We start from the raw sequence: 22,310 nt of genomic DNA, 5'->3' as shown, positions 1-22,310 counted from the left end.
AAGCGGGAGTTTTTTGCTTGCTTGTTTACACTGCTCAAGCATCCATCAAAAGAAGTATTGGAGCACCACCAAAAGAGCTGGGTTTTTTTGTATGACCTTAGTAAGCTACCAACAGACAGGAAAACACTCTGGAACAATTGTACAGATCTTCTGGATGCTGGCACACGGGGACTGTTCGGACATCAGTGATAAAGACCTGTATGTCAAATTGGACCGCATCCATCATATTTTGCCACATGGGAAGCACTCTCCACTCCAAGTTCTCTAATTCATTCATGATGCAGAGTTGAAGGATACTTTTCCGAATGTGTGGATAGCTCAGAGGATTCTGCAGCTTTTCAAAGCTCAGGCTCATTAAAACATACCTTGGATCAATGATGGCTGACGAGAAACTGACATGGTTTGCTATTTTCTTGCTTGAAAATGCCATTGGCCAGTCTTTGGATCTCTCTGGCACTGTGCTTCAGTTCGCGAGGGCAAAGGCGAGAAAAGCAACCATTTGAACGAAAGGTCTAGGGTTAACATTCTAAGGTTGTCAACTAATGTAACATTATTTAATACTGGTCCACCCAGTGTTGGTGCACAGTTCAATTTTTTGATGGTAGTACACTTCAGTTATTCTTAAAATTTAAAAAGTTTCTATAAGCTTAGAGGAAAGTTTTATTTGCTTATATATGGCATGAATAAATACAAATTTACAAATCCTAGAATGCAAATTTAACGTCTTATAGGACAGGGATAAATGATGCTTGCAGATTGTGCATCAAAGTTGTGAAATGGGCTAAAAGTGCAATAAAAAATAAGATATTCAAAAGTTTCACAAATGGGGGGCAGAGGGGCACCATTTGGTCTAGGGCTCGCCCTGAGCAAGAGTTTCTTTCATTTGTTCTAGAATGGATAGCAGCTACTCTTTCTGTCACCACCATCAAAAGTATTGCTTGTTGCCAAAAAGAAACACAGTAGGATTTAACTTTGATAATCTCCATACTTGGCCATATCAGTTTAATGGTACTAATTCTAAAGTGGGATCTCCTTTTACTGAAACCCCACTATTCTTACTAGCTAAATTAGCGACAGAGTCCTGTGGCACCTTATAGACTAACAGATGTATTGGAGCATAAGCTTTCGTAGGTGAATACTCACTTCGTCAGCTAAATTAGTATATTATCGGCCACACTTTATATTTAGGGTACATTTATATGTAGTTTACATAAAGGTAGTCATAAGAAAATCTGCAGAAGTTATTTATTGATGGTTATAAGCCATGGTTATTAGCAACCTATTGACCTGCTGGACTCTAACAATTGATTAATAGATATCTTAATAAATAGATACCTTTATAAACTTTATTAATGTACTTGTTATATAAAGTGTGACCATTATATCTAGTCTTAATAAAAAATTATTAAACCTTTTTATTGTGACAGTTATAAAGAATATTTTATTCTATGCTCTTCCGGTTCAGAGTGCATTATCCTTAGTGTTTGTGCAGCACCTCACACAATGGAGATCTGATTTCAGGGCTTTTGGCACTATTGTAATATAAATATTGATAATTCATCATCCCAGTGAGCTTTGTTAATGTTTGTATAAGTGAACAATGCTTTACAAAATTCAGTCATTCACAATGGGTCTCCGGGAATGTAGTGGGAACTAGTGAGGTTCTGCTCTATGCTTTATATGTTGTTTTTATATTTATCTTGGGACAGGTTATCATTCTTCAGATATCATCATCTGAAACATGTATGTGTTTGAAATGCAGCTGGTTTGAGACAATACTCCAAAAACTTAGTGCAAATTATTTGAGGGGAGCAAATTCTTAGCACTGGGCCAGTCTAATGAGCTCTCTACCATTAGGTTCCTCTCAGGCTCTAGAACCAACAGATTAAAGTGGATGAGTTAAGTGTGGGACATCCTCTGCTTGACATCAGACTTCTTGCATAATGTCTCCCTGGACTTGATTAATCTGGCCTCCTTGCTATTTTTGTATACCCTCATGGAGAGGAGGACCAGGCAGTCCAGATGAAGCATCTGTCCTTTTAAACCTGACAGGTTTTTTGGGAGAGGGCATGGGTTAAATTTCTCAGGGCTTCCATGTTGTGCCTTAAAAGCATGTATGATTCCCATGCCAGGATAGCTGAATTCCTTGAAGATACCCTTGTAAAATCCTACTACAAAGCCAAGAGACTCATCCAAAGAGCATTGAAGCCAATGAGAACCTTTCAGTTGACTCCAGTGGGCTTTGAATCAGGTCCAAGTTTCTAGAAGCAGAAATTCTGAGGAACAGACCAAAGCTTCCAGAGGTCCAGCAAGCCAACTAAAAAGAAATTAGGGTACACCTCTACCCTGATATAACGCTGTCCTCGGGAGCCAAAAAATCTTACTGCGTTATAGGTGAAACCGCATTATATTGAACTTGCTTTGATCCGCTGGAGTGCGCAGCCCACCCCCCCACCCCCCAGGAGCATTGCTTTACCGCGTTATATCCGAATTCATGTTATATCGGGTCACGTTGTATTGGGGTAGAGGTGTATTAGAGAAGCAAGCATCCCCACTGTGTACATGGGTGGAAGAGGACGCTCCACTCTTCCACCAGCCATGGAGCATTTCGCAAAGCACCATTGGATACTCTCTGTAGTGTAGTTACCAGATGGGGAATGGAACTAGCTTCCACCGTGTAATAAGGGGAAGCAACCCTGAGTCCAGGCTGCTGGTCTCCTCGGCAGGAAGTCAAAATGCAAGGTAAGGCCAAAATCCCCCTTTTCAAGTTAACAGTGATGCATATTCACATGTATCTATTCTGCTCTAGGTCTTTGAATTTTATACATCAGGCTTTAGTTTTTTTAATGGTGCCTGGGAGTTACTGTACGCATGCAATCCCTTTGCTTTCTTAATTGGATTGGCGCATTCAGCTACTGCGAATTGCTTTGAAAATGCACATCAGTGTATGTTCCCGCTGTGGGTAGGGGCACAATTGCTGTAATCAGCCTCACTGTAACACTCCCACAGTACCTCTATTAAATCCAGTCCGATTTGCTGACCAACCCATAAAAGCCACTCTGTCTGCAGGAGAACAAGCCTGGCAGTACTGAACAGGCCAAAAAAAGATTAAGGGCTAAATATTTTTTCTTTTTGTCTTATTTTTTTCCCTGGGTATTCTGTCCAAGGGAAGCTAAGTGCATTATCCCCATGGCATTTGGGAATGGGAGCATCCGAAATACTCAGCCTTTTATCAACGTGTCAGATACGGGCACCACAATCTCTTTTACTGCACAGTGTCAGGGTTTGCAAACTCCGTGCTCTATGTAGCAAGCAAGGAAAAGTCCACTTCCACCAGTGTTGTTTCATAGCCTTGTGTGGAAGAACCGCTTCAGCATAGTCTGTGTGCTGCCACTTCTGATGCTTTATAATTTGCTGCTTTCGTTTCCTCTGATGCTGATGTCATGGATACTGGTGTTTGATGAGACAGAGGGCGCGCGCTGGGACTTCACATGCCAAGATAAAGAAAATCAATTTCACTGCCTAAAAGAAGGAACTACTGGTGCCGAAGTTCATTGAGTACTACAAGTCACTTCTATGGCATGGCAGTGTTAAAGGAGGATCCATTCTGTGTTTGAAGATCGTGCTCTGCATGGCTGCCCTGGGGTACTACAAAAGGACCTAGGGAATTCAAGCTTAAATAGGACATGATGCATCTCTTGCACTATCAATAATACATGCTCATTTAAGAAAAATGTAGAACAAGATCATACGAATGTCTGATAGTGAGGAAAAGCACAGTTATGCCACGCTGGAGAAACAGTTTGGAAACAGTTCAGCAATATGGGCTAGATCCACCAAGGGACTTAAACATTAGTGTTGGTCGTGTTGTGCCCTAAGAGCATGTATCATTCCCATGCCAGGATAATGGAAATCCTTGCAGATACCCAGTACCTGTTAGGCACCTTGCTAGACAATGGAATCCACAGGCCTGAGTTAGGCACTAAGGGTCTCTATATAATACATGGGGAGAGTTATGGAACTAAGCATGTGTTCCACAAAGCCAGCACACGGAGCAGAGAGCTGCCTACACTAGCCAATAGGAAATGCCTAATGTGCTAATACCTCACCCAGGCTAAGTTTCCTTCTCACTGATTCTAAAATGGCATCTGGGAGCTCTCTTCATAGGAGAACCTGCTGGTGGCATAAAGTGAAAAATAACACAGTCTACACCACTGAGTCATCCCCACCTCTGTGCAGAGGGCATTCCAGAATGAGCCAGTTGTGGGCTGAAGAGATGAAGGGGAGTGGCCAGAGCACACTACTCCTGGACCACTGGAGCAGTACCTGGTCCTAGTCAATGGGACTACACAGGTGCGTCAGTTTAGGCCTGTGATTAGATCCCTGGCTGGATCGGGGCCTAACACACAAACCTTCAATAGTTCTGTCAACATTTGCTTTCTTTTTAATCCCTCCTCACTTGTAGGCGTGATGGCAAAGACAAGTCTACATGCGGCCTTTGAATGAGCTAAAGGAGGAGGTGCAGTGAGTGGGTTTGCAGAGGGCATACAAAGCATTAGGAGCAGTGGGGAAGATGGCAGAGGGATTAGGGAGAGAAGGGAATGAAGGGGGCATCAAGGCTTAGCAATCACTGGCAGAGCAGAAAAGGCGGGCCAGTTAAATGTCTCAAGGAGTGAGAGGGAGGAGATGGTACATGCTCAAAATGATGGGCAAGTGATTTGAGCACCAAGAGGAAAAATTAAATCAAAAGATCTGAGAGAAAGGGCCTGCAGTAGTGGAGTGGGAAGATAACTATTGTGTGGATATAATAGATAGGAATATATCCTATTTAGAGCATGTGCATTTTAAATTTTTTACTATTTTATAATGGAAACCGTAGCCCTTTTCCTGTAAAAGGAAGGAGACCAATTCAATTCTTTACTGCAGTAGGAGGGTTAACATCGGGGGGAGGGGGAGCTGCAAGAGAAAACTCCCTAGAGTAAATACAGGCATTATAATTTGAGCCAGGTACATCTGTGTGTTAATAATTAGTCAGTTTAGATGGAATTTTTCTTGTAGGCAACTCCACTAGCTCACGGGCAACATCAATCCAAGTTTCTCTTCCATTTCTGCACTGCTGTAAATATCCTAGTGAGATAATGTAAAAAGAACAAAATTTTCTGTTTGGTTGTCAGGGGACTGGGGGGGGGACACAAGACCAAACCTCAAACAAGAAAAAAGGGGGAATTATCAGATTAAATCTTTTAATGTGAGAGTTCATTTGAGCAGAACAGTTACGCTCTTTCCATAGTATATGCATCTTATTTGTTAAATGTGTAACAATCTTCCCAGACTGACTGATTACGTTGATAAATATGGTGATAAGATCAGTCACTGTTTGTATCTGTATTTCCACATACACTGCACTCTATATTTTCTCCATCAGACTAGTTAATACTGAGCTTGCTGCATATTTTATCGTGTGTTGGTAACCATAGAGTTAGATTTATTGTACTTTAGGGTGATGGAAGAGTAGTCATGCGTGAGCTGCACTATCATAACAAATGGAATACTATGGTTCTTTTGTTTCACTGGATCTTGGATTGAATATTCAAATGGCATATAAATGTTTCAAGTAACAGTAAACACTTGGCAGAGTAATTGGGTGCGAAGCCTAAAGTAATGTGAGTGCCGTGGCTCACCGGTCCCAGGGATGTTTGTTACAGCTCTCTAATTTTAAAAAATAACTCCGAGGAAACAGAACGATAAAACAAGAAGAATAAAGAACTTGCATTGCAGCCAAAATGCAACCCTGTCTTTCCTTTCATAAAACAGATTCATGACTGTGTAGTTGTTTTTGCACTCTGTATGCTGGGGGGAGAGGGGAAAGGGGAGGAATGCTTGCCCCAGCCCAGCCCCTGTGGACTTCCCAAACTGATATTTGAAATTCACACTCAGATATGCCTATAGCTTGTTTACTCGGGTCCTTGTACAACTTGTGTGCACCTGTATATGACTGCAGCTTGGTGAACACACTGTTGTAAAATAACCAATAAACAATACATTGTTATAGATATACATGGTTATAGATAGTGTAAAAACATCCACTAACTATATGCCTTTTCAAAAGCACCTAAATTGACTGTTTTGAAAAGTGACTAAGGTCTCATCTAAATGAATAGTTATGTCTCACCTACACTTAAAAGCTTGGTCGACATAACTGCGATGTTCAGAGGTGGGGAAAAATTCACATTCCTGAGTGCCATAGCTATGCCAGGCTAACCCCCGTGTAGACATGACTAGGTTAGCGGAAGAATTAGCTAGCACTGCTCTGAGGGTGTGAGACAGAAAAACAGTGACAGAAAAACCACTTCTGTTGCTGGAGAAAGCATCTACACTAGTGGTGGGCAACCTGCGGCCCGCAGTCCACCCGCGGCCTGTCAGGATAATCCACTGGCGGGCTGCCAGACAGTTTGTTTACATTTGCATGCCCGCCCGCAGCCATGGTTTCCCATTCCCGGCCAATGGGAGCTGCGGGCAGCACGTCCCTGTGGCCCGCGCCGCTTCCCACAGCTCCCATTGGCCGGGAACAGTGAACCACTGGGAGCTGCGGGCGGCTGTGCAAATGTAAACAAACTGGCGGCCCACCAGCGGATTACCCTGACAGGCTGCGTGCGGCCCGCAGGCCACAAGTTGCCCACCCCGATCTACTCTACAGCATTATAGTGGCATAGCTGCAGCACCATAGCTGTGCCACTGTAGCACCTGTAATGTGGACATGGCCTTAGTTTGCAGCAAACTGGGGTGTAAATCTATCCCTTGCTAGCCTACTGTGCACTAAGTGTCAGTGTGGACCCTGGCTGCCGCGCACTGAAAGTTCCCTGCTGCACTTTGCCCTACCCCCACTTTGAAACAGGAGTAGATTAAAGAGCACTAGGGAACATTTAGTGCCTAGCAGCAGGGTTCACATGGACACTTAGGCTACATCTACACTATGAGATAAGGGTGTAATTCCCCTGCTTGTGAACATATACTTGGGCTAGCTCACCTGGACCTAGCAGTGTAGCTGCAGTCACATGGGTAATGACAGGGGAGGCATTGCTTAGCCTTGCTAAGTACATACCCACTGGTTCCAGAGGGGTAAATCTTTTGGATGGCTAAGTCATGCCTCTGCAGCCGCTAGTATGGCTACACTGCTATTTATACTCGCTCTAGCTTGATGAGAGCTGGCACGAACATGTGTACAAGAGCACAGGAATCCCACTCGGAGCCTAGTGTGCAGCTGGCTAGTGTGGGGTGGATTTACACCCATGTTGCCATGACCGAAGTGTTCATTTAGATATATCCTTAGGCACATAGGAGCCAGGATTTCAAAGGCATTTAGATGCTTAAAGATAGGTATGTAATGAGACTTACAAAAGCAGCTACATGAGTTAGGTGCCTCTCTCCTAGGGAAATTAATGGGAGTTAAGCAGGTTAGGCACCTAGGTGCTTTTAAAAATCCCACTAGGTGCCTATCTACACCTGTAGGTACGTAAATACCTTTGAAAATCTTGTCTTAGCTGCCTGGGACCCATTGAGACATTTGAAAATGGGACTTTGAGCTTAAGGATGTGTCTACATTGCAACTACACACCCATGGCTAGCCCATGTGAGCTGACTTGCGCTGGCGGGGCTCGGGCTAAGAGACTGTTTAAATGCAGTGTAGATGTTCAGGCTGGAGCCCGAGCTCTGGGATCCTCCCCACTCATGGGGTCCCAGAGCTTGGGCTGCAGCCTGAGCCCGAACGTCTGCACTGCAATTAAACAGTTCCTTACCCTGAGCCCCATGAGTCTGAGTCAGCCGGCACAGGCCAGATTTGGGTTTTTAATTGCAGTTTAGACATGCCCTAAGTCACTGAGGCACTTTTGAAAACTTTACTCACAGTGCACTGTGAAGTTACCCCATATCTGAGAAGTTTGTGGGCAAATTAAAAGGCAATCAGGAACTTCAATAATATTTGAAGGCATTGATTTCCTTCCCTCAGTATCTAACGTAATCTTTACATTTTTACGCTTTGACATCTTTACAGAATAGCAGATAGACTTTAAAAAAAATCAATATGTGCTATTAGTTTCAGTCTCTTTTTTTCGAATTCTCTTCACTGGTACAGTAGCAAGTCCATGTGTTTCCATAAAGTTTGCAAAGTGGTATAATTGCATCTAGAACAATAGTCCAATCATAATCTTTGAAGTGTGTTTTAAAGAGAGTTCTGTGCAATAGACAGACACTTATTCCTACACACCACATCCATTTCTTTTGTTTTGTAACTGTTAGTAAGACATGAGATGCAAAGTTGACTTCACCACTCAAATGATGTGTAAATGAATGTTCCTCTAAGATAGCTTTTACTAATGTAACCAAAACAAGCAGATCATTCTACGTTATTACAGGATCAAGTGTTTCACCTTCCAACAATGTGCCAGGATAAATTACAACAGACTAGGCAGACTCAACCTACCAACCATCTCCACTTAATGTCAACGTCCCAAGCATTACTCTTAAAGGAAGATTCCTCGTGGCAGGTTATGCTGCACAGTTTACACTACATGTTAGGAATTGCGCTGCCCCATCATACAATATGGGCAAGGAAATTCCCTCCACTGATGTTTGATATTGACAATCAAATACGCTTTTGGCCAGATTCCAACCAGCATCTTATGACTTGCAACGGAATCTAAACATCCTTTTTCCACTCTTTGATGTACTGTTCTTTAGATGCCTGGCTAAGAGGTGCATTTTCTTCTGCTTTCAGTGTTTTGTCATTTGGTATTCATCCAGCAGCTCTTAACTAAGATATAATGGCCAATAGTTCTTGCAAAATTCCTGACCTTTTGTTGATACTGCTTCATAGTCCTACTGGTATAACAGCGTTTACTTCTTATGTGCTAATATTGGGAAGAATCTTAATAGTCATGAGCTGCCTAATTTATCATTGAGCCATTCAATTTTATGTGTAGAAACACTGTTATTGTCTGAGATGCTCATCCAAAGTGAGGTTGAGTCTTTGGTGTAGGTCACTGCTAGTGGCCTATTTATTGCTATCACAATTCTATTTCATTACCTTCACAAAGTCCCTCACAATGGCATTTCTAAACCAGGGTTTATCCAGGCTATGAATTAGACAAATTCTCTCCAAGCCCAGACAGCACTGTAATTTATTTTTGATTCATCAGAGTTCCTTGATCCTTGTTCATACAAAAATCATTTCAAAAGGCGCAGAAATGAATAGTGTAACACAGCTGAAAAATGCCTATTACCCAGCTAAATGTCTGTAACTGAGGAATGGTCCAAAACCTCCAATCCCATCAGCCCAGGACTATGTGGAGAAGTCTGGATTTCCATTCAGACTTTGCTATATTTATAATCTGCCAAATCAAACCTCCTGATCTGAACATACCCAAACTTGGTTTAAAACTAGATCTGCACTCAAATTTTTAAGTCAGATCCGTATCTTCTCTTAACAAGTATTGATGCAGAAATTTTCTCATGTCTCACTTGCAACACAGTTTGTGCTGGAAACAGACTTCTTCCCCGCTTGAGGGTCAGGTTATGGCAGTTGTATAGTCAACATTCCTTTAAGAGCTGCAAAAAAAACAAAAACAAAAAACAACAAAAAAACAGTGGTCGTAGCTGCATTTTATAAAGTAGCAAATGTGTAATGTGTTTGTTAGTAAGAAAGGGGGGTCTACTGCAAAACTGCTCTCTGATTTGTGACATAGCTGATTCATTATCTACTATCATAAGATTGTAATGGGGGAAGAATGTGTTTCCATATATTTGTCTTTCAGTGCTGGATATACATTTAGCAATCTGTCTTGAGCCCATTGGTGGTATATTCTATAGTTTTGGGTTGCGATCCCATCATGAATCATAAGCTCAGAGGTGCAAACTGGATCATTGCTTGGAGGAAAGCCTTCAAAGTCACACAATGAAGAAGCAGGTTGTAATGTCAGTGAGATTCTGTAGGTGGCATGTTGAACAGTGTTTGAACTGAGTGAGTATAGATGTCTATCCCAGATCTTCACTTCTCACCTCTGTCCATGAGCAAAAATAGTGTGAAATGTCAAAAGTGAGTGAATCTGAGGATGCACATATACAGAATGTGAGTAAGGATCCATAAATTATCATTTATATTATCATAAAACTCATTTAAATTTCAGAGTATTAAAAAACACTCACTATTTGATTACTGCATTTTTTGGTGTTCAGAATAAATAAAAGGAAATTAACTTACATGTTGATATATGAGACATTCCAGATGCAAGGGCAATTAAAATTCTGGTTATTAAAGGGTGAGATGCTGATGAAGACAGACTTTGAAAGCATCTGTTAATGAAAAGTCTCAAAGGCAAAAGAGTTGTTTGCTCAGGTAGTTTGAGGAACAAAGTTTTTTGATAAAGGTTAGATAGAGAAATAAATATTTTCTAACATGGTTGTCTGAAGGTCAGATAGCAAGAATAATTTTACAGTATTTGAGGACAATCCAACTAGCATAAAGTTTGACTTTTTTAAAATGGCGTTTGTCTAAGGCATACTGCGTTAATATTTGTGATGAATATTTATTTCTATTCACGGTTTGATTACTGTACTCACCTGTGAATATTTCTTCAAAGGAATAATATTTATCATTATTTAAACATTACTTTCTATGTATGTTTTTAGGAGAAGGCATGCACACTCTTGCTAAAAGGACCAATGCATGAGACAACAAGGAATTAATCTGTGTTATCAATAATTGTAAGAATACAGCATGCATTAAAATTACATTTTTAGGTCTTCATATGAGAACTGCAGTATATAGGGTCAAGTTTCTGCAGTTTTGAAACTCTCAGCTGTTGATAGGTGGATAAAAGTTTTCCCGTGTACAGTATTTAAAATGAATGTATTATGGTGCTGCTATGACTAACTATTATAATAATTATGCTAGGAAAGTCTTTTTCCCTCTCTTTTACTCAGATGGTAATTCTACAACACCTTAATTTTTAATTCTGCTAGAGTATTATTTTCACTTAGAATAACTAATGCATCTTAAAATCAAAATCCTGTTTCGTTTGACTGCTAGCTTACTGTTGTATTTACTTCATTAAGTAGGATTATAAAAGAGATGTTCTCTGTAAGACAATATGGCAGTGCTTTTGTTGTAACATTTCTATGGGTAGTCAATACTGTTTATAGCAGATATATATGGATCTTTAAACAATAGCAGCAAAACCTTGAACTATACAGTAGTGCTTGAGCTGATGAAATAAACTCAGGATTTCAAATCGGAAGGTCACGAGTTCAAATCCTGTCCTTGCTACTGATTCACTTATACAGCCTTGGCAATTCATTTTCCTATTCTGCTTCAGTTTTATTATCTGGAAAATAATATTTGCCTGCCTCATATGCATGTTGTGAGGATAAATTAGTTAAAGTGCACCATTTAACACTACATAACTGCCAAGTGTTATTCATCAGAAGGTGAAGGATTTCTGATATTGAATGATAGGAGAACATCTGTTATGACATACACTCCTTTGTATTGTTAGCAGTATATTCTCTGTGTGTCTGAGTACAAAGCAGGTCCTCATGTAATGTACATATAATATGATGCCAGTCTAAACTCTGCCATTGAGCCCACACTCCCACAGGAGCCCTTAAAAGCACTGTATTTCAGGAGTCCCTGGGAGCTGACTGGTGTGGAGAAGGGCAACAACCATGGCCCCTCCCACGCTCTTCTGCATATAGAAGGCCAGCAACAGCACTACCCCGAACAGTTCTCATGTTTATGGAGCAATGGTGAGATCCACTGCACCATCCCTGCCCTGCGCTCCCAGAGACCAGGCACAGTCAAGCCCTTTCTATCTGTTAAACACAATTGTTTAACAAAAACAGCAACAACAAAACCCTCCTACTCAAACACCTCTCTAAGGTTTATTAATGTGGTGATTTTTCATCTTCCACCTTTCTCCGAATGGTACAACAGGCTAAATTTCTCCCTGGTGTCATACCTTTGCCACCAGCAAAATTACCACCAGGAATGAATCTGGCCCCATGAGTCTGGCACTTACTAAGCCAGTGGTATCCTGTCCCCAACTGACAGTTACCTGACTCGGGGTTTTGTACGCCCTGTCTTTGAGCACCCATTCTTCCTGCAGTGCAGATCAGCTGTCTTGTACAGCAGACTAGGTTATCTGCTAACCTGCTAATTGCTAACTGCATGATTCCTAATCCCCTTTTTGCTTAGATAAATATATAAACACAGTCAGATATATTCTTTTACATGTAGTAATTAGCATCATCAGTTGAGCCCTAGCCAGGGATTTTTGCCCCCTTTGATTTTGTACATTGCAGGTTAATGTCGTGAGCTAAACCCAAGATGCCATTTCAAGCAGTTTCTTCCCAAATTTTCCTTTTTTATCTTTTGCACATTTCTACATTGTACTGTGTTTCTACTACTTAACTGCTGTGCCTTATGCCTGCCTAAACTACAGTCTTTATGGACTTCTCCAGTCTCAGGACCCAAGGGAAAAAAATGGAATAGCAAATAAATAAGTCTTATCTGTACAGCTAATCTTGTTCCAGAAATGTATCCACAAATTATGAAGACATTCCCAGTTTCTTCCAACTAGACAAGCTCATAGCCTGGTTCCAAAATTAAATAACTGTTCAGCGGAGGGCAACAAAAATGATTAGGAGGCTGGAGCACATGACTTATGAGGAGAGGCTGGGGGAAGTGGGTTTATTTAGTCTGCAGAAGTGAAGAATGAGGGGGGATTTGATAGCTGTTTCAACTACCTCAAAGGGGGTTCCAAAGAGGATGGATCTAGACTGTTCTCAGTGGTAGCAGATGACAGAACAAGGAGTAATGGTCTCAAGTTGCAGTGGAGGAGGTTTAGGTTGGATATTAGGAAAAACTTTTTCGCTAGGAGGGTGGTGAAGCACTGGAATGGGTTATCTAGGGAGGTGGTGGAATCTCCTTCCTTAGAGGTTTTTAAGGTCAGGCTTGACAAAGACCTGGCTGGGATGATTTAGTTGGAGATTGGTCCTGCTTTGAGCAGGGAGTTGGACTAGATGACGACCTGAGGTCCCTTCCAACCCTGATAGTCTATGATTCTATGATTCAGCCTTGTTCCCTGAGGATCTTTCCCTAGGCTAGCTTCAAATACACAGTACACCTAGGGCGCTGTTCAAGTCACTTTTCTCAATCCTTACTCCCATTGTGGTCACATTGGTATCAGCCAAATGATCCGTGCGGATAAAGGTTTCATACTGCTGAAGGAAATGCATTCCAAAATGGCTACAGTATAGCACTCCTTTGGCTGCCCAATAATACTTTATTCTGAGTTCCCTGATGTCCATGGTGGTTTGGCCTGATTGAGTGCAGAATTCAGGATACACAAAGAAATCTGTGGCTGGGGAGGAATATTGCTGGATTTGAATTCCAAGGTTTGGTATTCTGCTGTGCATTGTAGGCAATTGTCTTTATTCCACTGCTCTGGACTTTGTAACATCATTCTCTTTTGCTGAAGGGAGACAGAGCCCTGAGCTCATCCTAAGGTTTGCCAGATAAAGGTTCCTCTGATTTAAACAATGTTATTTTAATCTATTTTTATTTGGAACGTTAACAGCTGCAAATTTAATTAATTTTATTAGGCTAAAGAAGCTTTAACATTTAATAGTTCACATTTAAAATGGCTTTCCCTTTGGGAAGGTTGTTCTCCACTACCTCGAAGCCCATGGCTTCCAGACCTCTGCATCCTCCAGTGACAGAATGCCCTTAATGCTCCCTCTGCCAGCTTTCTGTTAGCATCAGTATCAAGAGTTCTCGACATTCTTGGCAGTAAGTACTCTGGGAATACCCTACAGCCCCTGCCCACTGGATAGCACAGCGCTCTTCACCTTCTGTCACTTCTCAACATATATTATTATTTCCTTCACTGGTTTCCTGTGCTACTTCTGCTGTCTTCCCTGGGCAGTCATTACCTGCTTGTTTTGTTTTGTTTTTCCCTCAAACACAACTAACAGAGTCTGGTTTTAAAGAGTCTCTCAGCCTGGATTATTCCAACCTGCATTCAGGAAACTATAAATTACTTGACCATTAATGTGCCCTTGAAAACATTTAAATGAAGAATCCCAGGGCAAAGATAAAAACCTGGATTCGCCCCTTTCAGAAACCCTGGATCATAACATGGGTTCAAGATATAAATATATTTCCATTAGCATGAGACCAGAAGTGGCCTATTCCGCATTTTCCCACCAGCATGAGAGTTGTATCCAAATGACAAGGCCAGTTACATCACATCTTCATCTGGCCTTGATCCTTACAGTCTTTGGGCCTGATTCTCTTCTGTATCACTCTATCACTCTAGTTGACTTGATCCACAGTCAACTTGTGGAACTCCTTACCTGAGAAGGTTGTGAAGGCTAGGACTATAACAGCGTTTAAAAGAGAACTGGATAAATTTATGGTGGTTAAGTCCATAAATGGCTATTAGCCAGGACGGGTAAGGAATGGTGTCCCTAGCCTCCCTCTGTCAGAGGATGGAGATGGATGGCAGGAGAGAGATCACTTGATCATTGCCTGTTAGGTTCACTCCCTTTGGGGCACCTGGCATTGGCCACTGTTGGTAGACAGGATACTGGGCTAGATGGACCTTTGGTCTGACCCGGTACGGCCGTTCTTATGTTCTGTTCTTATTTATATTGGTGCAGCTCCACTGGAAGCACTGCCGTTGCACTGACTTAAATCTGGAGTAATGCAGTGGTGATTTAGGCCCTATATTATCAAAAAAATGCAGATTAAAGTGAGCTGTGGTCAGTAAGAAATAGTGACTTTTGAGCATCCAGATTTCTTTTTGTACACACACCATTCTATGCTGTGGATCTGAAATCCTCCGTGTTTAGCTATATCCCTTCCTGAACAAATGCAGACCAGATGGTTCCTGTAAACTTTCAGCTGACAAGGCAAGGCAGGTTCACTTTCACTCATCCAAATTGGAATATCTGTTTGTGAGGATTTTTGTGTTTATGGATGACCCAGGCAATAATGTAATTCACGATGAAAGAGACAATAGGGGGCATAATAAATTAGTGGTATAGAAGGTGAAAGAAAAAGATAACAGAAGGGTTTATATGCTTCCCATTCTAGAGGTTTGTGTGACATCAGAATAGCAGCACATAGTTCACCATATGCAAGTTATTGGTGCATTTCAAATGACCAGGTAAGAAACAGTTGAAATGAGATTATTCCATTTTTTATTTAATAATTCAAGCTGCGGAGCTTAAGTAAATGTAATTAGAATACAAGAGCACTGCAGGGCCTAGGTATTTGCTAAGACTTGTATTAGTGTACAGCTTGGCAGAGATTCCTTGCTTGTTCTACTCCTTTAAGCATACATGAAGCATATAAACTTATGTTACCTTTTCCCTTCTGTATGCAAAATACACCTCCCCTTCCTCCTCTGCTCTGACACATGAATTATTTTACTCAGGTCTAACAATACTAGATAAATGCTTTTCCTTATTGGTGTTTAAACTAGTGCTGGGTTCAGAGGTAAGTAACCAAAGTATCCAAATGCAGCTAAACTTCTAGTGCTCTGAGGAGATTTTAGGTGTAAATAAACATCATAAAGTTCATATTTGACATTAAGGGGAAACTTTCACAAGGGTGGCCTCATTTCTGTGGCTCAGTCTACATCTGCCGATTATGGGTCCCCTTTTGGGTGCCCGCAGTTCAGTTGTGGGCCCAAGTCATAGTTCTTCACCTCTAGGTAACTGATTGTGCATGCAGATCAGGTAGCTAGAAGCACCAGTACACAGATTTGTATGCACAGTTCATTTTTCTGGCCCACACGTTTCCCATCTGAAAATATGTCCCTTAAAAAATCCCTAACACTTATCAACGCAGAAGAAAAAAGGATTGCAATTTAACGCTGCATTTCTGAGGTCTAGGATTCCCCTTATATTGTCCATTAAGAGGATCAGTGATTTAAATTAACGTTTGCACTAATTTCTTTGGTGCCAATCATAAAGAGTTTCATGCTATGATAGAGATGTTCTCGTATGGTCCACTGGGCAGAAAGAAGAAAAATGCCCTCCATGATACAATTGTATATGCTCCTTTCAATGGTCATTGCTATCTGATCAAGAATAAATTCAATCATGTAGTATGTGAAATTCCATCTGGTTGAATAAGCTGTTCGGGCAGAAGATTTTTGCTTAGCTGGATTTGGGAAAGAGACTCACGTGCTTTGGTAAACTGATGGAGGTGGGTGAAATGTCATCTTTATCTGTGTCAGTAGCACTGGCCGAGAAACACCCATCTCAGAAGGGATGGTTCATAACAGTAGTTAAAATATAGTCTCTACTTTCCCTTTAGAAGAGTGAAGATACTGGTTTTGTTTGTGTTTTAGTATGGCCAGAGAAGGAAGTGTGGCTGCAGCACTGGGAAGTGCAGAGGGTGCAGCTCTGATGGAGACCTCTGGACTATTTAAAATGCATAGACCTCTATAGTGGCAGATAATCCATTCCCGGCCTTTGCTTTAACTTTTTGGGGTCCTGTTTCAGCAAACCAGATAAGCACGTGCTTAAAGATAAGCACATGCCTAAGTGTTTTGCTGAATAGGAGCCTGGCTGCTTATGTTTGTTTTGTTCAGTTTGTAAGAAAGACTACTTCTGCCTTTGCCTCCAGCTCATTCAGTTGATAATGACAAGGATTCGATTTTGGATATCACCAGTATCTTTAGAACCGGCAGAAGCATCCTGACATTGGCTGGTTTGAATGTTAAGCTTCCGTCTGAGTTAGAGGATGAGAAGAAGGTCATTCTGATGAGGGCTTAGTAGTGGTATCAATGAACACATTTTAAAAACATGTCCTGTCACAGTCACCTACAAGAGCATTAGTTTCTCTTAGTTCAGCTCATATTTACTTTCTTTGGTTAACACTTATATGGAACAGCTGAACTGAAACAAATTGGCAACAAAACCTTTCCCAAATAGCTTGCTCCTTGACCCGAACTGAACTGGAAACACAAGTTGCCTCTTAACTACTTATGAGCGTGACCCAATGCCTATCATACCAATAGCCATAAAACTGAGCAAGACACCCTGTAGCTGGCTGGCTTCCTTCTGGGGTTCACAAAATTAGAGCCATTCATGAGAGCTATACACCTGCACTCCGTTATATGAGAGTATCTTTTGTGAAACACTCACACTAAAATAGATTTATCTGGAGGGGAAAATGTGATTACATTGGCTCACTCATGGATGTGCAAGGAACTAGGAGTGACATTTCCCCATTCACTCCCTAACAGAGAGATCCCCATGGACAATCACATTTTTACTGTTGCTAAGTTAAACAAAGAAACGCTCAGAGTCGGAAATAAGAAAAACAAAGAAAACCTTTTTTAAAATAGCCCTGCTGCTAAATATAGCAGCATCCACAAGGGTAGAGTACAACTGAAGTTGGGAACATGCTGTTCATGCAAATGTCTCATAATGGCTAAGGATGTACATTACAATAATGTTTTCAGGGAATTGGCTGATGGTTTCTTGAAAATGTGGAAGAGGTGGGTTTTGTGCTGTTTCTATAAAGCAATGGAGACTCAGTCAGGTGGGGGGAAGTGGAGGAGCAAATGATAGTTTGTGAGTGAGACGTGGAAGAGAAGGCCCAAGAAGAGGACACAAATGGCAAAGTACAGAGAGAAATCATGGGAAGGATGGAGAGAGGCGATCATGAAGGCAGAGGGGGGTATTGCCATAGAAGTACCTGAAGATAAGGAGAAACAGTTTGTAGTGGATACAGAAGTGGTGGGGAGTCCATGGAATTCTTTCATGCTGTGAGTAATTGATTATGTTTACATGTATCAGAGAAAAGTTGTTGAATAACCCTCCCCACTCCTTGCTCTTCTTTGAAATAGCAACTGCTGGACAAAACACACATGTGCATGTGCACACACACACACGTGGGTATATCGCACATGAAAGGGCTTTCTTGTAAGCAGGAGCGCCACCAGCTTTTCTGCCGCCCTAGGCAGCGAAAGGTCCTGCCCCGAAATGCCGCCCCCCCACAGAGGCAGCGGAAGGTCCCGCCGCCGAAATACCGCTGTGGTCGCCGCCCCCCAAATTGTAGCGCCCTAGGCAACCGCCTAGGTCGCCTAATGGGTTGCGCCGGCCCTGCTTGTAAGATATCCTGATTTTGATTAAGTCAGATATGGCCTAATAGAACTTCATCTGAAACCAGGAAGTGCAGAGACCAAACTGAATGGGTGACGTGAACATAAGAACAGCCATACTGGTAAAACCAGTATCTTGTCTTCTGAAAGTGGCCAATGCCAAGTGTTTCAGAGGGAATGAATAGAACAGGTAATCATCGAGTGATCCATTCCCAGCTTCTGGCAGTCACAGGCTAGGGACTTACAGAGCATGGGGTTGCATCTCTGACCATCTTGGCTAATAGCCAGTGATGGACCTATCCTCCATGAACTTATCTAATTCTGTTTTGAATCTCATTATAGTTTTGGCCTTTGCAACATCCCATGGCAACAAGTTCCACAGGTTGACTATGCATTATGTGAAGAAGTACTTCCTTTATTTGCTTTAAACTTGCTGCCTATTCATTTCATTGGTTGACTGGTTCTTTTGTTATGTGAAGGAGTAAATAACACTTCCTTAATTCACTTTCTCCACACCAGTCATGATTTTATAGATCTCTTTCATTCCCTCCTTAGCCTTCTTTTTTCCAAGCTGAAATCTCCCTGTCTTTTTAATTTCTCCTTATATGGAAGCTGTCCCATACCCTTAATAATTTTGGTTGCCCTTATCTGTACCTTTTCCAATTCTAATATGTCTTTTTTGAGATGGGGCACCCAGAACGACACTCAGTATTCAAGGTTTGGGCAGACTATGGATTTATATAGTGGCATTATGATATTTTCTGTCTTATCGATCCCTTTCCTAATGGTTCCTAACATTCTGTTAGCTTTTTTGACTGCCGCTGCACATTGAGCAGATGTTTTCAGAGAACTATCCACAATAACTCCAAGATCTCTTTCCTGAGTTGTAATTTAGATCCCATTATTTTGTATGTATAGTTGGGATTATGTTGTCCAGTGTGCATTACTTTGAGAGTGTAGTAAAGTACCTTCTTTCCAATGTATTTATTTTTAACTTATTTCTTTGGAAATATCCATAAGCATTTGTGTATTTTTATTTGCAAAAAGATAGAGCAATGCCATTTCTTGCAAGCTCCCATATGGGATCAGAATGTTCATAAACTGAAACCATTAGTATATTTTGATTGGAAGATTGCTAAAGATTGTGGACCAATTTATTATTAGTTTAGCGCAAGCACAAGATTTATATTTACACGTGAATGATGTAAAGCAGAAAGGTGTAAATAGTTCTTATTTAGTAGAAACAACTATTATAAAAGCAAATCTTTACATACAAAGCATTTGTAAATTCCTGTTAATTGTAATTGCATTTCTATATCAGAATTCATCATTTGTAAGCTATTGAGTATCTCAGGGTACGTCTACAATACCCACCGGATCGGCAGTTAGTGATTGATCTATTGGGGATCGATTTATCGCGTCTAGTGTAGACAAAATAAATTGATCCCCGATCGTTCTGCCGTTAACTCCTGTACTCCACCGTGGTGTGAGGCGAAGTGGAGTCAACGGGGGCGTGGCGGCAGTCGACCCCACGCTGTGAGGACACGAGGTAAGTCAACCTAAGATATGTCAACTTCAGCTACGCTATTCTCATAGCTGAAGTTGCGTATCTTAGGTCGATTTTCCCCCCTCCACCCCTGGTGTAGACCAGGCCTCAGTCTTATATGTGAACTTCCTCTGTTTGCAGTGAAATCATAATACTTTCTGAGACATCACAGTCATCTTTGTAAAATATGATGTTGAGGAAGACTGAGTTTATCATACTATAGGTATGTAAATGCCTCTCTTTTAATAGTTTTCAGTGGAAAGGAGACGCCAGAAAAGATTCCCAGCCAGAGTATGTATAAATTGTCACCACCTTGGACAAGACAATAATACGCATCCATACAAAGGAAAACCAATAATACTCAAGGTGCTTTAGGTAGCCACAGTGTGGGCACTTCAAAAGGAGGTGGGAAGCCTCATGAAAAGTTCTCCTAATGCTCTACATGCAGGCTCTGTTAGGGTACAGCTCGAGCAACAGAGGTCAGATTCTGCCCTCGGTTACACCAGTAATGCTCCAGAGACTCTCCATCGATGTCAGTGGAGTTGTTGCAAATTTACACCAGCGTAAATGAGATCGGACCCTTTGTCCTAATTATTTAGTATAAAAAACATCCTTAAAGTGAAATCTCAGATTTGAGCTCAGAATAGCAACTGGTATAGTTCAGTTCTTTCAGTGCTTTGTTCCTGTGTGTCTCTCAAGGATTTTCAGTCTCAAAAGTGGGTGAGGGAGTTTGCCATAAAGTACTAGTAAATTTCCATGTTAAAGTATAAATAATTAACCCTAGCAAATGTGTGTGTACGTGTGTATATGTATATGTGGGTGCATAGAATATACACAAAGTAATTCTGTGCTTCTAAAGTAGGACTATGAATAAGGACCCCAAAGTGTAACTAAACTTTTAATTCAATAATTTATGAATAAATTATTTAGATAGAAACATATTCCACTCGGACGTTTCTGTACTGAAATGGATGCATTCCATTGGAACCCAAGTAGGTGCATTGAGTTGTCAAGTAGGTGAACTATGCTATCTGAACTGAACTCTTCTAAATAGGAAATAATTGAAAATATCCTACAGTCTCAACCTTTTGAAAAAGGGGGTCAGTAAACACAAACTAAATGCTGCAAGACAAGGAATACAAATCAGTGCCCCAGGGCTCCCACGTAAGCTACCTTTGGGGAGGAGATTTCCCTTCCCAGCTTCATTATAGTTAGCTCACGGCTCTTTGCTCAAGTTTGTCTGTAGCCCAGTCACAGCTGTGCTCAAGGAATGAACTGCAGTTTGCTTGCATACATTTCCCACTGTGCAGCTCTTTGTTCATTTCATGCTGCTGTGCTGCTCTGTTGAGGCTGCTGAATGAGTCAACGTTACCTTAATATAAGCTTTAAAAGTGTAGTTAATATTATTGCATTCCATATTTAAAAATATTTCTTGAAATAAAAGTGAATATCAGCAAACATGCTCTACAGTATATGCCTCCAGTAGCCAGCTCGATGATTTAGTTGGCATTCTCGTATGCAGTGGTTGGGTCTGTACCAATTAATGATCCATTCCTGTAGTCTCTGTTCAGGCAAATCTCCCATTAGATTCTGTTCATCTCCTGAATCCGATGAGAGTTTTGCCCATGTGAGCACTGCAGGGTCACACCCTTAGCTGCCATAGATCCTAATAAAACTACGAACAGGCCATCAGAGCTGTTAGGCCAGCTACCAATCTCAGTGATTTGTTTCTGGAATAATTCTACTAAAATCAATGGAGCTACTCAGAATTGACACCAGGGTAACAGAAAGCACAATCTGTTCCCTACCATCTTGTCATTCAGGTCATAAACTGATTGCAGGGTACTATCTACTATATTTCTTTTCAGATAATATACTTTTTAACCTGTTCTCACATATTTAAACCAGTTTTTTTTTTCAGTAAACAATTGCATTGTATTTTTCTCCCCTCTAGGATTTTCCATTCTTCAGGCAATTATGGAAGCAGCAGTACAAAACAACTGGCAAGTGACAGCCAGGTCTGTGGGAAATATAAAGGACGTTCAGGAATTGAGGAGAATCATAGAGGAAATGGACAGACGACAGGAAAAAAGATACTTAATCGACTGTGAAGTAGAGAGAATAAACACAATTTTGGAACAGGTATTTTTCGAATCTGTGCTGTATGTGACTGTTTCATAAGGTTTTGGAATTGTGTCTCTATAGAAATAAATTAAACAGCTCTTAAAAAATAAGTCATAAAAACATGCCAATTACCTTTCTAAAATTAAATATCCTGGATGGCTGTCACATTTGATGGCAAATAATTTGAATGGAACCCAACAGAAAACATCTCTGTAAATTTGTTGTGCCTTCTAAATTAATAAAAAAATAGGGCAAACCTTTGCTCTCAGCAGTAGCCCTTACTCATGTAAATAACCCTACTGAAGGCAGGGCTACTCTTGTAGGTAAAGGTTGTAGGATTGAGTGCTGTTTGTAAAAAGGGATCACAGTAAAAAACTAAAATCAGCCAGTGAAGGCAGCAGAGGCACTGACTCATGTATGAATAAAATTGTCACATATGGAAATATTTCTGGGGAGAAATTCAA

General features: G+C 41.1%; 1 protein-coding gene across 11 annotated transcripts in view; it reads left to right on the top strand.

The window, feature by feature from the left end:
* Window positions 1-22,310, top strand: part of GRIA3 (glutamate ionotropic receptor AMPA type subunit 3) — a 211,544-nt gene that overhangs the window by 63,253 nt on the left and 125,981 nt on the right. For all 11 annotated transcript variants that reach the window (XR_010590293.1, XR_010590292.1, XR_010590289.1 and 8 more), the window contains exon 4: window positions 21,677-21,864. Coding sequence is in view for 5 of the 11 variants with exons in the window: in XM_065556647.1 (XP_065412719.1) it covers window positions 21,677-21,864 (188 nt within the window). In the remaining 6 variants the exon portion in view is untranslated. The remainder of the gene's footprint in view (window positions 1-21,676; window positions 21,865-22,310) is intronic.

Source organism: Chrysemys picta, chromosome 9, assembly GCF_011386835.1.
Source record: "Chrysemys picta bellii isolate R12L10 chromosome 9, ASM1138683v2, whole genome shotgun sequence".
Lineage (NCBI taxonomy): Eukaryota > Metazoa > Chordata > Testudines > Emydidae > Chrysemys > Chrysemys picta.
Note: the sequence above shows the minus strand (reverse complement) of the source record. Positions and strands in the feature narration are given on the sequence as shown.